The sequence below is a fragment of the Pelodiscus sinensis genome, chromosome 15 (assembly GCF_049634645.1).
Source record: "Pelodiscus sinensis isolate JC-2024 chromosome 15, ASM4963464v1, whole genome shotgun sequence".
Classification (NCBI taxonomy): Eukaryota; Metazoa; Chordata; order Testudines; family Trionychidae; genus Pelodiscus; species Pelodiscus sinensis.
In genome coordinates, this window is record NC_134725.1 from 8,684,990 (window position 1) to 8,699,585 (window position 14,596).

The 14,596-nt window shown below is 45.1% G+C and overlaps 1 protein-coding gene across 1 annotated transcript; it reads right to left on the bottom strand.

Annotated features, from left to right (window-relative positions):
- Positions 1-907: 907 nt before the first annotated feature.
- On the bottom strand, positions 908-10,662 carry UNC119B (unc-119 lipid binding chaperone B). Its single transcript, XM_075898076.1, has 5 exons — positions 10,398-10,662; positions 8,698-8,811; positions 7,562-7,673; positions 7,111-7,283; positions 908-5,979 (listed from the first exon to the last, which is right to left on the bottom strand). Exons 1-5 carry the CDS (start codon positions 10,606-10,608, stop codon positions 5,867-5,869), a joined length of 723 nt encoding a protein of 240 aa, XP_075754191.1. The 5' UTR covers positions 10,609-10,662; the 3' UTR covers positions 908-5,866.
- Between the last annotated feature and the right edge of the window lie 3,934 nt (positions 10,663-14,596).

Here is a 14,596-nt window from a genome sequence, read left to right on the forward strand (position 1 = left end):
CCTCACCCCCACTCTGTTCTAAAATTTGATTTGACAGTTTCACATGCCTTCATTTTTTTTTTATTGTATCACTTTGGTATATATGTTGTGCCGATTTTCTTCTACATATTGATCAGAGGAAGTGGGTCTGGCCCACGAAAGCCCATCACCTAAATTACCATCTTGTTAGTCTTTAAAGTGCTACATAGTTCTGCCTTTTGTTTCAACTAGACCAGATTAACACCGCTGCATCTCTATCACTTTCCATCATGAATAGTGACTGAGATGCAGCCGTGTTAGTCTTTTTATGTGTTCACTTTTTTTAAATTGTATCACTGATATATATGGTCATGCCAATTTTCTTCCACAAATTGATCTGAGGAAGTGGGTCTGGCCCACAAAAGCTCATCACCGAATAAACCATCTTGTTAGTCTTTAAAGTGCTGCACAGTCCTGTCTTTTCTTTCCATCATGCAGTGCTTCATTTGGAGGTCAGCAGTTTCAATGTGCATTGGAAAGTAGAAGCCGTAGTCTCAGCTTTCTTGCCAGTTGCAATTCTGCACTACAGATTCAAGGCGGAACATATCCAGGTTTTCACTGTTGTCGAGTGTGTCCAAAGATACAAGTGAGTATTGAATTTTAAGAGTTTAATAGAAGGGTTGCAACTTATCAGGGAGTCAGGAAATTACAACTTGGGGTGTCATAAGCTATCAGCCCCACCAGGTGTGGGACTGAGAGCCTGAGCCTGTTAATTACATTTTAACCTCCATTTTAAAGAGTGGTCACACTCAGAGGCTTACTACTTGATAGGGGTTGCAAGTACAAAAAGTTTGAGTACCACTGATCTAATGTGAGTCTGAACTGGGGAGTCTGCCCCTGTGTTTAGAGCTGGTGAAATGCGAGTGAGCCAAGAAACCACTCAGTTCCATTCTTGTGAAAATTCCGGTTTATTACTATTGCTTGGGACAAAATAATATTTTACACAATCAAGTCGGCTAGTTTACTCTGACAAGGAGAGAAATGACAAGATACAGCGGAATGAGGATCCAAAGTAGGACAGCAGGGGAGGGAAATATCTCAAGCAGTTTCATTGATGCTTCTTGCATTCTCTGTGAAAAATATCTTTACAAAGAAAAAATATATTTCTGTTAAATCTCCACTAAATTGCTGCTGTCCTTTGTAAACTAAGGATAACCTGCAGCACCCAAAGATCATTCTTGGATCTAAAGGGACAGACATGGAAGATATGGAAACAATATAATGGACCAACACTTGGAGGACTCCCAGATAAAGGGCATGATCAAGTGGAGAGGCAGTCTCAAGTACAAGCAAATGCTGGACTTGTTCAAATATCTGATTCACAAAATGAATTAAGTATGGATGCTGGGTTCCAATTTCCCTCAGGCAAACTGCTCATATGAAACTGTCATACCACCCATGCCCTGTTACAAATGCTCTAGGGCACAGAGATGCATTGGCAACTTGCCACCAGACCAAAGTCCGTATTTAATGTGTCTATAAAATTTACCTCATTAACCAAAAAAACCGGAAACAACACAGAAATCAATACCAATGACCACCTTTGCTACTGGTTGGTATCTTTCTTGACACATTAAGATAAATCACTTGTCAGGCACTGCAAGCTATCCATTAGCTCTGTCCTCACCGTTAAGTCTCAGGGAGGGGGCAATGTTCTGTGATTCCAAGAATTACAACTGGTACTTGAATCACACATTATTTGACAGCAGTCATCTCTGTGTGTGGCAGAGTGGATGTGGGCTCCTAAGTGAAAAGTCCTGCATTAGGAGGGTATTACAAAGCCAAAGTCACGTGACAAAATAGTGGTCCAGAAGACAAACTATTTGGGCAAACTTATCTTGCTGCTTCATCACTTCATCATAAAATATTATTCACCAGTTTCTTGATCCATTTTCACTAACATATCCTGCTTTCAAACACTTTGTGCATTATACCTGAATATTGACTAGAGAAACAGAATGAAAATCCCAGCCCAAAGAAGCTGCAATGGAAGAGACTTCCTGCTCTTTTCCTCTCTGATGAGAAGCACTTCAAACCACAAGAGAATACACAAAGGAAAACAGTTCATAACTAACATAGAAAACAGGGACATTGATAGCTGGTCAAGTAATACTACAAAACACTACCACTCCAGCTGCAATACAAAGTCTTCAGTCACCCAGGGAACAGTAATCCAGGAAGTTTCCTCTCCTCTCTTGCTCAGCACAAGGGCCTGAAACACTCACCTTGAGAATGCTTCAGACTGGTCCCAAGAGGACAAATACTTTATAGAGAGAGTTTCTCTTTGCATTTTTGGCCCTTTTAATTACAGTGTAAGTTTATCTCCGTACTCCCCTTCCAGACTAGTGTATACTAACTGAGGGAGGCCAGTCTCACTCTGATCTCCCACCTATTAACTCCTTAGCCAGCATTATAGAAACGTTTGCCTCATCTCATTATCATCAGCTCTGTACACATACATAGCACAAATGGACAGTAAACTTGAAGGGCGAAGGGGGGAAATGGGTGGAGATTCTCATTCAGTACCTCCCAAACACACTTTCAGAAGCAGAGAACACAGACTGAAAATGAAAAAGATTCTCTGCTGATCATATGTACCAAGGGCAAAGAAGTATTTTATGGACCCTCTTCTAAATGGAGAAGCAAACAGCAACCAGGAGACAGGAAACACTAGATTGTGCTCAACAAGAATTTCATATCCATGACTTGTTGGGCCTGACTAACTCTCTCTGAATAGTGTTGAACTTTTTAATATGAGTTTTTCTCCTCAGCATGCCTCTCTGTGGCTAGCCTTTTAAATCTGAAAGAACTAATGCAACTGACAGCACTTCTCTTTCCCAACTGGTATGATCTCCTTCCATATTCGCTTTCTTGTTGCTGAAGAGATGGCACATTCACTTGAGAGCCACTCAAAGCATAGGTCCTTCCCTTTTCCCTGACCTCTGATGCTCAAGATGATCACTACAGATTGGAATAATTTTTTCTACAGAAGCTAGTAGTTAGTTACTATCTGCCAAATTCTCCTAACTGCCTTAGATACTACATAAAAAAATTTGATAACGCATCTTGTACATGCTGGGATTTGGGTGTACAAAATATTCCTTTTTGGTGGCTCAGATGATAACACATCCCATCTAACTCCTTACCCATTAGACTTGGAACAAATACATACCATCACATTCATAAGAACAAACAAGAAATAATTGCTTTAAACAGATAATTAGACAAAAGTCATATTTAAAGGCACCTGGATTTATACTATACTCAAGTTCAGCTAGATTTGCCACCAGCTCCTCAGGTTAATTAGTTATCTCAGACTGCTCTCTTGAGCATCCTGGAACACGTTAGGACAGAAACCACTTTTCTGGGGGCAGTTATGTCTTGCCAAGAGAAGTAATGGAGTACTGTATGAAAAAAGATCTGTCAGTAACATCATGGCACTGTGCAAGGAGCTCTGGAGACAGCCCCAGCAAAAGGAGAATTAGATACTGTTCTTAAAATACACTAGCTCTACTAATTCCTAACTAACAAGCAAATAGAGTTACACATCTCTGAGGAAGCTGATAGGTATAAATGGCAGGAGAATAATTTTTTTTAATCTCCCAGCATTCAAATACTACAGCCAAACACCCCCATTGACCACGGTCACTTTTATCCTAATCATGCTCCCAAGGTATATGTTGTGGTTGCTCACTATAAATGCCCTTTCCAAAACAAAAAGACATTTGTGGTATCATTAATAATTAACATCCTCCCCTATAACTGAAGATTCTTTCATGATCCTTATTCCACATTTATTCTTACTTATTACTCTGTAGCTAGTTAGTCCTTTATACTTAGTGCTAACAGTATTTATCTTCTGTTACACAAATGGAACAATGACTTCATTTAACTGTTTATCTATTAACAGGCCCTAGGCAATAACATGTGCATTCTCACAACTGTGATTTAATCAATATTTAGTCCTGTTAAAGCATAGTTTACTTTGGATATTTCTTAGCGTGACTGGTAACCAAGTGCAGTTACTGTGAGTAGGGCCACAAGAGGTATTTCAACTGTTTGAGGGCAGGGGATACTGGCACCCAGTGCTTTTTTAGTATTTAATAAAAAAAAAAAAGGTGCTGGTACTCAAAGGGAAAAAGTTGTTGAGAAAAAAACAAACATACAGGGTGGGGCCAGAATAGCCCTTTTAAGATACGTGGCCCAGCCGACTGTTGGACATTTGTGTACAGAGGTGCCGGTACGCATCGTTCTTTCCAGGTAAGCTCTCACTGGAGGTTCACGTACTGTGTACCGGCCAGTACCATCACAAAAAAACCACTGCTGGCACCAGTCAACTTGTCTAGCATAAATAAGGCCAAGCTGTTAGATAAAAGAGGCAGACCTGATCAGCAGTAGGGCTAGAATGAAAATGAATGGTGGGATATCAGTATATCCAATATGACACCCAGAGAGAAGCATTTCACTAGTGCAAATTTGCGTGGCAGAGAGCTAGACACCCGCCTCACTGCCAGAGACACACACTGTGTTGGTGCCTGACACAAATATTTCTTCCCACTTCAATGCTACAGGCGCTACATAGGTTTGAAACACACACTTTGGTTTGGCTGCTCTAATAGCTGTTGTAATTATCTCCACAGAAGAAGTCATTAGAAGTCTTCTATATCAGAAATATAAATGATCCAAGCAAATAATCAAAACACTGGCAGAGGCCCACACTGACATGGTTTAAGGATAATATCACATTAGTTCTTTCTGTTGGGTCACTACAAACAGCCACCTCCCAACAGTGCCTGAATGTTTTGGTCTGGGCAGTATTTAGGGCCCAGTTTAATATTAGCACAAACCTAAGCACTGACCCAAGTAACTCAAAGTAGGTGAGAGGTTTACACCATTGCCTCGTATTAGAATACTTCTAATGTGTCACTTGGGTTTAAAAATATATAAAAACTGAAGCTTAGGAAGTTGCCTGTTCAGCAGAATGTTCTTCAGGTGACTCCCCTCCCCCACACACCCAAAACAAAAGCTAAATAGACAGACCTCTCCAGACAGTGAAGCTTGAGCAGAAAAATCTCTTGCACATAAATGCAAGAGAAATGATGAAGATTGCAGTATTCACCACAGCCCTATGGCCAAGCCCCACTCATAACCCAGTTATTCTCTCACAACAGCTCAAAGAGTAGGGAGTTGGTCAGGTTGATTTAGCAGTCAATTTAGTGTCATCTCTCTTTCAAACATCCTACACTTCAATTCAAATCCCTTGCAAGATAGATTTGTAACAGATTAAGGAATTTTAGCAGTGCCCCAGGTCCCTGGAAGCAGAAGGAAGATTCTACATAATTTAACACTAGACTCATTCCTTCTTATAACTCTTCCCTTGAGGAATGGGTGTGTGCACACACACACTGGGAACCAGTATCAGTCATGCATACAGACTGAACCATCATACAGTGAAGATGATATCTGCCTTTCAGGCTCCACTGGCTACTTAAAGAAAGCACTCTGGGCAGGGGGCAGTATGCCCACTGGATGGCACAGAATGTAACCTAACAACAAAAACCATGACACCAATAATCTGCTAGCAGAGCCTTAGAGTCCCCAGTCCAAAATCTCACCAAAGTATCATCAGAAACAGAGAGAAAGCCAGAGTCAAGGTACATAAGAATGCCAGGGAGGGGAGCGCTGTAGGGTGATTTCCTTTACTGCCACCTCAAGCCTTCTTACTTCATGTTCTGAGTCCATGGGGGAAGAAAAGGTTCAGCAAGAGGCCCTGACAGCAGTACTCCTCCCTTCTTGCACGTCTGGAATAGTTAGGGATAGCATCATCCTGTGGACATGAACGCAATGATTACTGTCCCCCGTTGTAGGCATAGTCAGCCTTGTTGTGCATGATCAGCTTGTTATCCACAAAGTAGAAGCTGTCTGAGCGGGTCTCATAAGGGTGTTCAACCATCAGGCGGACTGTAGGAGAGAAAGGTCAGTTGCACTCATGAGTACTGTGTTTGCAACATCCCAACGGGCAGCATCGTTTCAGAGGAAAACACACGAGGTAAATAACCCCTTTGCCACTTTGAAGCTCTGCCCTCAAGGAGAGGTAAGAGAAGCAAACTTGTGTAATTGTGAGAACCACAGAAGCTCTGTTCAGCCTATTCAAAGAATGCAGGTCTTCAGGCTATCAAAGCAAACTGGAAGAGGGTGGATCAATATCACACAGATATCCTGGAACCTGGGTCAGGCTCAGTTCAGCAGCACTAAACAAGAACATTCCTCCTCTGTGACCTGGCTGGTGTAGAGTAAGTGGAAAAACTAGTAACATTTGCACAACCCAGATTGCATACTCAAGTCATATACAAACACAGTTCACCCTCCCTTTGCCAGACATACCAGGAGAGTAGTAGAAAGCATTCAACTGTTCCTGCCCAGTCTAGCTCTCAATGGCAGAGCACATCTTATAACAAACCCATACTGGGAATATTCAGATCTTGCCGTTGCAGATGGCTCTCCACAGGCTCTCACAAAAGAAACAACCCCAGTTTACAGCTGGCAGGCTCAAACCCCAAACAATGGGTAATATAAATATATATCTTTGGTCTTTAAGGAAATATTCTCTTCAAGTTACCAGGGTTACCTCTTTGACTATGTATTGAAGCATTATGTGCTAAGGCCACTGTGATTCTAAGGTCACAAGCTGCCGATAAAAGAAAACACCAGACTTCAACCATGTGGCACATGAAGGCAATTTGCTCAAGACTACACAGTGAGCCATCAGCAGAGCCATAAACTGAATTGAAATCTACCTCTTCCTAGTTCGCACCCTACCACGTGACCATCTATCCCAGTGTTTCTTAAACTATGTTCTATGAACAACTCTCAGATGTGCTGCAACCTCTTCTTTGTTTTTGTTACTTCTTTGTTTTAGTCTTTTTTTGTTTGACAAACATTTTTTTAAAGAAAATTTTCATAGGTGTTCTGCATAAAAAATATTACTATTTGGTGTTCCGTGGTCTCAAAAAGTTTAAGAAACACTGATCTATCCTCTCAAGGAGAGCATTTGAATAAGCACTAGTTCAGTGATGGAAGAAAGATACCTACTGAGGTCCTCTGAGAGCTGGGGGAACTCATAGATGTGTTCACATGTGTTCCTGCTGCTGGGGATGCAGAAACCAAAATCAAAATCAAAGTTCTTCAGCAAGCGATCCCGGAAGTAATGTCTCTCAATCATTCGGAAGTTTGACACTGGCTTGTCTCCCACTGTGAACTCCACTCTGCAGACACAGGGCAGGAGAAATACACCTCGTGAGAGTACTTCAGACTGGTGGAGACACAGAGCTGCGGTTATGCAGAATCTAAAAACAGGGTTGATATCTCTCCTAAACAGAGTCAGATCTTGGAATCTTTCCTGTCACTATTAGCTTCTTTTTCATCTGCATTGCAGACTGGGTTTTCATCAGTGCATTCTTAAGTTCATTTATGAACTAACAAGATTATATCTAAAGATCCACATAACTGTTACTCCTCCCTCCTTGTATGAACTTTTACTCACGTTGCACCAACTGTCCGCAGACGGAGAAATGCTGGGGTGAATTGATAGCGAACAAAGCGGCCTGCACTGGTGTCCACTTCTCCACTGTCATCTTCATCCTCATAATCTTGCTCTAGAATTTACCAACTCAGAGTTAATCTTCTGATGTTCTAGGAGTAATATGCTGATAACTTGTAGCTGAGGTACAGAAACCATCCAAGACATTGCTCAAACACCTAACACTACCATATTAAAGAACTTTTTTTGATATGCTGCTGGCTTGTCAGAGAACAGTTTCATAGCAAACATTCACAATTGATTACACGGACCAAGAGACCCTGTTCACAAAGATGCATGTCCAGGAATCAACTACAGAAGTACATAGTTGTTAACCACTAGTTTTTTATTTCCAGGATATGGACTGCAGATTTCCTTTGGCTACCTGCACATAAAGGGACTTTTGGTAGGACTTAATAATGGAATAAAGATAAATCTTGGTCTAGTGTTCAGGGGAAAAAATTAAATCATATCAGCCCACAACAACAGCACCACATCAAGGGAGCATGAAAGCCCACCAAACACTGGGCACCATCTGTATCACCTTGCTGAGCCAAGAGGATAAGGGCTCTTCAGGCACAGTATTCACATTCCATCTAGCTCAGAAGAGGAAAAACAGTACCTGACTGCAGCTACTCAGCTGCGACTTTGAAATGTATTGCCTATATGAGATCACTTCCTAACAACCAAATGCCAGTAATATAATTGACACTGCTGGCAAGTTCAAGACTGAAAGGATAACAGCGAATGAACTCCCCTTTCACCCCTACAGCAGGTGCTCATGGTCATTGTTGAGGCATATTTACAGGATTATATGGACAAAGCTCTGTGCTACACCAATCCCATGGAAAGAGGATTTCAGACTCCCAAGACACCTCTCTCTATCACTATATTCACTTCATATTCTTTTTTTAGACTGTAACTAGAACATTTGCAGGCAGAGAAGGTCTCAGTCCTGCAAGGAGTCTAAGGGATAACACAGGTGAACTCAGTTCACTATGAATAGTGAGTATCTTTGTATTTGGCCTCCATGTCTCCTTCCCTGCATCCAACCAGATCGCATAATAGCTAGCCAATTCCACACTGTCAGAACAGTCTACCTGAAGCAGAAGGCTTGGCAATTTCAAACAGAACTGTCCCTGTCTCCAGGTCCCGGATCTTGAATCTGGTGAAATCAATATTGTAGATGTTGTCCTCAGGTTTGCATAAATAATCTAGGAAAGAGGGGAATATATTAGGGAGATCCTTTGCTTACAATAATCTGGATGAGGAGGAGAAAATATGGCCACATAGCCAAAGATTCTCCTCTTAGATATCAAAAGTCCTTCAGCTGCATTCACTGAGTCCAAACACTTAAGAACATTCAGGAATATTTCCCAAAAAATTTTTGGGAGAGTTGAGAAGGGCAAATAGCAAGGAAACCAAAAAGAAAGTTGCTAATTAGACTAACTAAACAGGACAACGCAGTTCAGCATTTGAACTTAGTATCGACTGAGCCAATCAAAGAGGGAAAACTAATCCAATTAAAGAGGGAAAACAAGATTATTCATTTACTATACCACAGTTTAACACAAGCACCACCTAAGCAACATCACTCCTGCAACAAAGCAAACAAGACAGATTGCCAAAGCAAAGAAGATCTTGGCTTTTGCATCATCTGAAACTACAGAAAAGTGAGAGACCAACAAACTCCAGAAGTAGATTTGAACATGGCTACCAAGCAGTCTCAAAGTTTCAGGGATATTTGTCTTAGGTAGGCAAGTAAAAACAAAATTTGATGGTTCTAGCTAACATGGAACCTAAAACCAAAGATATAGCATCTATATGGTCATGCTGGTGGAATTTCACAAGCAAATCTGGGTTCCTATTGACCAACACAGTCTCAATACTCCAGACCCTGACAAAATGTGTCCCCCTACTTTTCTGTCTGCCTGGTGCTATTAAACAAGAAAAGGCTAGATACCTGAGCACTAAGATGAACCCAACTGAAAAACACAGATCTGTTGCTTGACAACTTCTGCCTTTAAACCTTTGAATCTAGGAATCAGAGCCGTCCTTCACCTACTCCTGATAAGGATGTTTTCTGGAAGGGATATTGAGGCCCCCAGGAATGAGGCTCCCTGTCATGGTTACTTCTGGTGTCCTCAGGAGATGGTATGAAGCTCTGCAGACACTTGGGGCAACAAAAAGGTTAAGGCAAGGGTTCTCAAACTTGTGATACCGCGACCCCCCTCTCAGTTGCTTGAGACACCCCTCTCAGTTGCTGCTGACCGCCCAGGGGGTCAGGACCCACAGTTTGAGAGAAACTGGGTTAAGGTCTATGGCAGGGGTCTGTTCTCCAGCCAAACACGGCTCTGTACAGAACCAACTATGACTCTTTTCGTCATTCCCCAAACACAGGCAACTTTTTTAAATTAAAACGAAAATTTCAACATTTAAAAAAAAACGTGTCCTCGCTCGTGCGGCTTGACTGCACGGCCTGAAGCAGAAGGCGACGAGCGATGTCCCTTGCAAAGACAGGGGAGCGAAAAGGCGCAGCGGGAGTCCCACGCCGGGAGGGCTGCGGGTCCGCTGTGTCACGGATGCTGCTCGTCATGCGGGCCGGCTCTCCGAGCGGCTGTGTCCGAACGGCGCCGGGCTGCGGGGTCCCGCGGAGGAGGGGTCCGGGGGGGGCCCCAGGGTGAACCCCGAGCGGCGCCCCAGGGGAAACGGACTCGGGTCCCGCGGGATGGGGCGGGGCGCCCGGGAGGGGGGCGGGGCCCCCCGGCGGCAGCAGCCCCCCCCCCCCCCCCGCACTCACTCTCCGTGACCCGGCTCAGCCCCAGGACGTGCTCGGGCCGGACGGTCTCCAGCGCCAGCAGCTCCGCCTCCGAGCGGGGCAGGGCCGCCCGCGGCGCCGCGTCCCCGGAGCCCCGCCGCCCCCGCAGCCGGCTCAGCACCCCCCCGGACCCCGGCGGCGGCGGCTTCTTCTCCGGCCCTGGCGCCGCCGCCCTCGGCCTCGAGCCGCTCATCGCCCCGCCACCTCTGCCAAGATGGCCGCCGCCTGCCTCCGTAGCTATGGGAGCGAGGGGCGGGGTCAGAGGGCAACGGCGCGATGCTTAGCAACGGGGGCGGCGGCAGCGACGCCGGAAGTTCTTCGGCGCCCGGGCAGAGCCCAGGCCGGGATCGAAGCTAAGCATGGTCCGTGGCGTGCGGCGCTTTGGAAGGGAGACCCCATAGGACAACGCGTGGAGCCGTCAAAGCGTGCCCGGGGCGCTGAGCTGAGGCATGCAGGGTGGGGTGCCTTGGAGATGGCTGTCCCTACTGCCAGCACCCCGTTCCCTAACCCGCTGTACAACGTTATTCAGCAGCAGCTGCCTTCCCCCTCCAGGCTACAGGGCAGGTCACAGGACAGGAGCTGCTGCTGGGTCCCATTGCCGGGGACCCAGCCACTCCGGCGAGCCCCCAAAGCGATGCGATGGCGCTTCCGCCGCACATAGGGGGCTCACTGCCCCGCTGCCAGTCTGGGGCAGGGGCGCTGAGCAACTGGCAGAGGAAGGACCAGCAGCAAAGAGAGCAGGGGAGGGGGAGAGAAGAGGCGCCCGCACTCTGGGACTCCGACACCAGGGGTGTCTCTCCACAGCACGGTTATTCCGAAATAATGCAAGCGTCTCCACCGCTACTCCGTTATTTTGAAATACATTATAAATAACCGACAGCTTATTCCAACTTCCGTAAACCTCATACCACGAGGAATAACGCCTATTTTGAAATAGCAGTAGGGTGGATGCGCCAGTGCGATTTCAAAATAGCTCCACCCCAGGGCCATTCAAAGTAATTACTCCCCCGTACTTCCTGGGGCTCTAAGTTGCAGTAGCCTGTTCACATAAGGGAAGCCTGCCTCCGACTAAATTGCAGGCTTCCCTATAGTATAGATGCGCTATTTTGAAATAAGCTATTTTGGAGTATTTCAAACTAAGTGCGCAAAGAAATAGCTTATTTCAAAATAAGTGTGCAGTGTAGACATTCCCCAGGTCATCAGAACTAGTTTGATGGGGGATCTAATGTGTGACAAGAAAACTAGGAATAAGGGCCTTTCTTCATGCCCAAGAACAGCTTTGTATTCTGCACTGTAGCTGCTTTAATCACCTCTCCTCTGTCTCCCATTGGAGGCACAAACATGCCTCTTCCAGCTCTACCCCAATGTCCAGCAAGACATAGCACAGCTAGCCAGGGGTCAGAAATAACGATCAACATGCCGGAGCGCCCAGAGCACATTTACATTTCAGAGCACATGGAAGGTGGGGTTCACAATGACATTTCATTCTGAACACCACCTTGGGACCCGTCAGCACAGGGCTGCAGTTCATTCATTTTAACATTAACGTACTTTTTGAGGAAGCATCTGCTTCCAGCAGTCACAGAGTAAGTCACTGCGGAGATTCTAAGCCTGATGAATTTGGGCTGGCAGTGCAGACTCCTAGGAATTAGTTAGAGATGAAAACAGCACTGCTCCCACACACAAAGCTTCAGGGACTAAGATGTGTCATGAGGCCCTATTCCTCCCAGTAGCTGCTGTTAAAGAGGCAGAGCCAGCCCTTTGCAAGCAGAGGCTTATAGCAAACAGAAGCATTATTATATTACTTGTTAATTTAATTAAGGAAAGTATCTTCTGGGGCAATATAATTACAGAACACAGGTAGCTTCCAGCCCTGAGTAGAGAGAGGAATATGTACTTTCACCGAACAATGTTAAATCATTTCACTTAATCTACTGGTTACAAAATTATACTTTCTCGATCTCTCAAGCACTGATTCAGGCAGCCACTTGATGTCTGAACCCTTGAGTAAGAATATGATCTTGTCATGGAATCTGTGACTTTCTGGGACCTCTTCCACTTCAGCCAGGAACAGCAGCGGCCAGGGCCAATAGTCAGCCTCTGCTGCCAGGGCAGTGGCCCTAGGGTAGGGTCATCTCCATCTGGAGCAGCAGCAGTCAGCCCCCGAGGAATAATGGCAGTACTGGAGCAGCTGCCAGGATCAGCCCCTGGCACAGCTCTGTTAGTCCCTCCAAAAGTATTTTTAGTAAAAATCATTGACAGGCAGGTCATAGACTTCCATGAATGTATTGTCCCCTGCCTCTCAGACTTGTATTAAAAATATCCATGGCAAGATCTGAACCCTACCTTTAAATATTCTATATTTGTAAAGGACCACCTCAGCAGCAGATTTACAGTTGGGTACCTCCACTCATTACACCAGCCTCCAAGCACCTGTCCTGACCGCACACTAAGTGGCGTTGCTTTTTACACCTCCCATCCTTCCTCTGCATGTTTATTGAGGAAGTAAGCTGTATGGGACAGAGCCAAGACTTCCTACAGCTCTGTAAAGCCTCCAACATACCTCCTGAAAGTGAATAATAGTTATCTGGGCCAATGGTTGATACTGCTTCAAAGAGAAAGCATAAATTCTGTGCTTTTCTACCCAAAAAAGAGCAAATGCCTATACCGCAAGTGAGGCAGGGTACTCTGCTGTACCCAAATCTTCTTGCCTTCTCCTTTTTCAGGTCCCCAGTAGCTTCCCTTCCCTCAAACTTACCATCAATTACTACAACTTATCCATAGCAGAGGTTGACTCAGGATCCTGCAGATAGACAATGTTATCCAGCTATTTCATGTGGCAGCTGCTACATCTTCATGGGAGGTTGTGCCATTTGTACCATCAGGCACAGCAGTGACATCCCAATGCAAAGGAATCTAACCAAGATTGATCTTCTTAGCTTTTGATAATGCTATATGTAGGTGTTCACAAGTCACTGAGATGAGTGTGCAGTTGATCTTGGTGAAGGGGTGGGGGACACAAGAGGGGCAAACTATGTGTACTTCAGACATAAGTGTTTTTGGCCCATGGATGTCATCTGTGGTAGGGTTCATGGGAGCATCATCCTGAAAAAGAGAAGAGTCACCAAAGACAGTGAAAACAACCCTCCCTCTTCATTTTGGGGGGGACAGGACTGGGATGGGACAATATTAAGGATCTTTCAGAAGCCACCTCCAACTTAAAAGGATGAGTGCAAGAGGCTCTGTCCTCTCATTTCACCACCCTTCTCCCTTCCTGCAGCAAGTTGCTGTGTGTAGGAAACGGATAGAGCTTTTCCTTTCCTTCTCACAGGCCTCACCTAAAATGCTGTCTGTGATGTTTAATGAGGACTTATCTCCATATGAACACACAATGGTGGGATCCACCATACACCCACACCTTCTCCCAGCAGTGGTTCTCTGGGCATCTCTTGGGTAAAGTTGCCTTGTGCCAAATTATCCACCCAAAATCCCAGATATTGCTTGCACCCCTCAGCTTCAGCCAAGAAAGTGCCTTACACTCAGCTCAAACACCCAGGCACATTAGTGCTGCAAAGAATCTTTACTGAATCTGGACCCTGCTGCTGGATCTTTACACACTATGTGTTGATTAATAGCAACTGCCATGCCACAAATGCTGCCCTGTAGAATGGGGGGAAGGTGGTAACCCCCTGAATAAGTGGATACCCTGACAACCTCTTGGTTCAAGGCTGGGTCCCATTTTCCCTCCATCTCCAGCTAAGATCAACATATATCAAATGACATCCATGAGGCAGAATCTGCCTTCACCCTGCCTGATCTGAGCCCAGAGCCTCTTCTACAGGTGGAACTAGACAGAAATAACTAGGCCCACCTCAGCACTTCAGGGAATCTTGTGCAGTATAAACACAAGTCACAGTTTCCCCCTATCTTAATGAAGATGGGGAGGGGAGGGTGAGAATAACCCAGCTGCGACAGAGCTGGGCAGTGGAAAGCAGGAAGAGAAGAGCCATGGTAGCTTTGGGGGTTCAAGGATTCAAGTTGCAGTAGCGGCAGGATGTTCAAATGTATCTCATCGGTGGCTTCCAATCCACTGTTCAGTGCAGTCAAGGCTCCAGCACAGTAACAAGATATCATATGCCCCTTCCCTCAACGCAAAGAGAGACGTTATAGTTTTCTTTAAG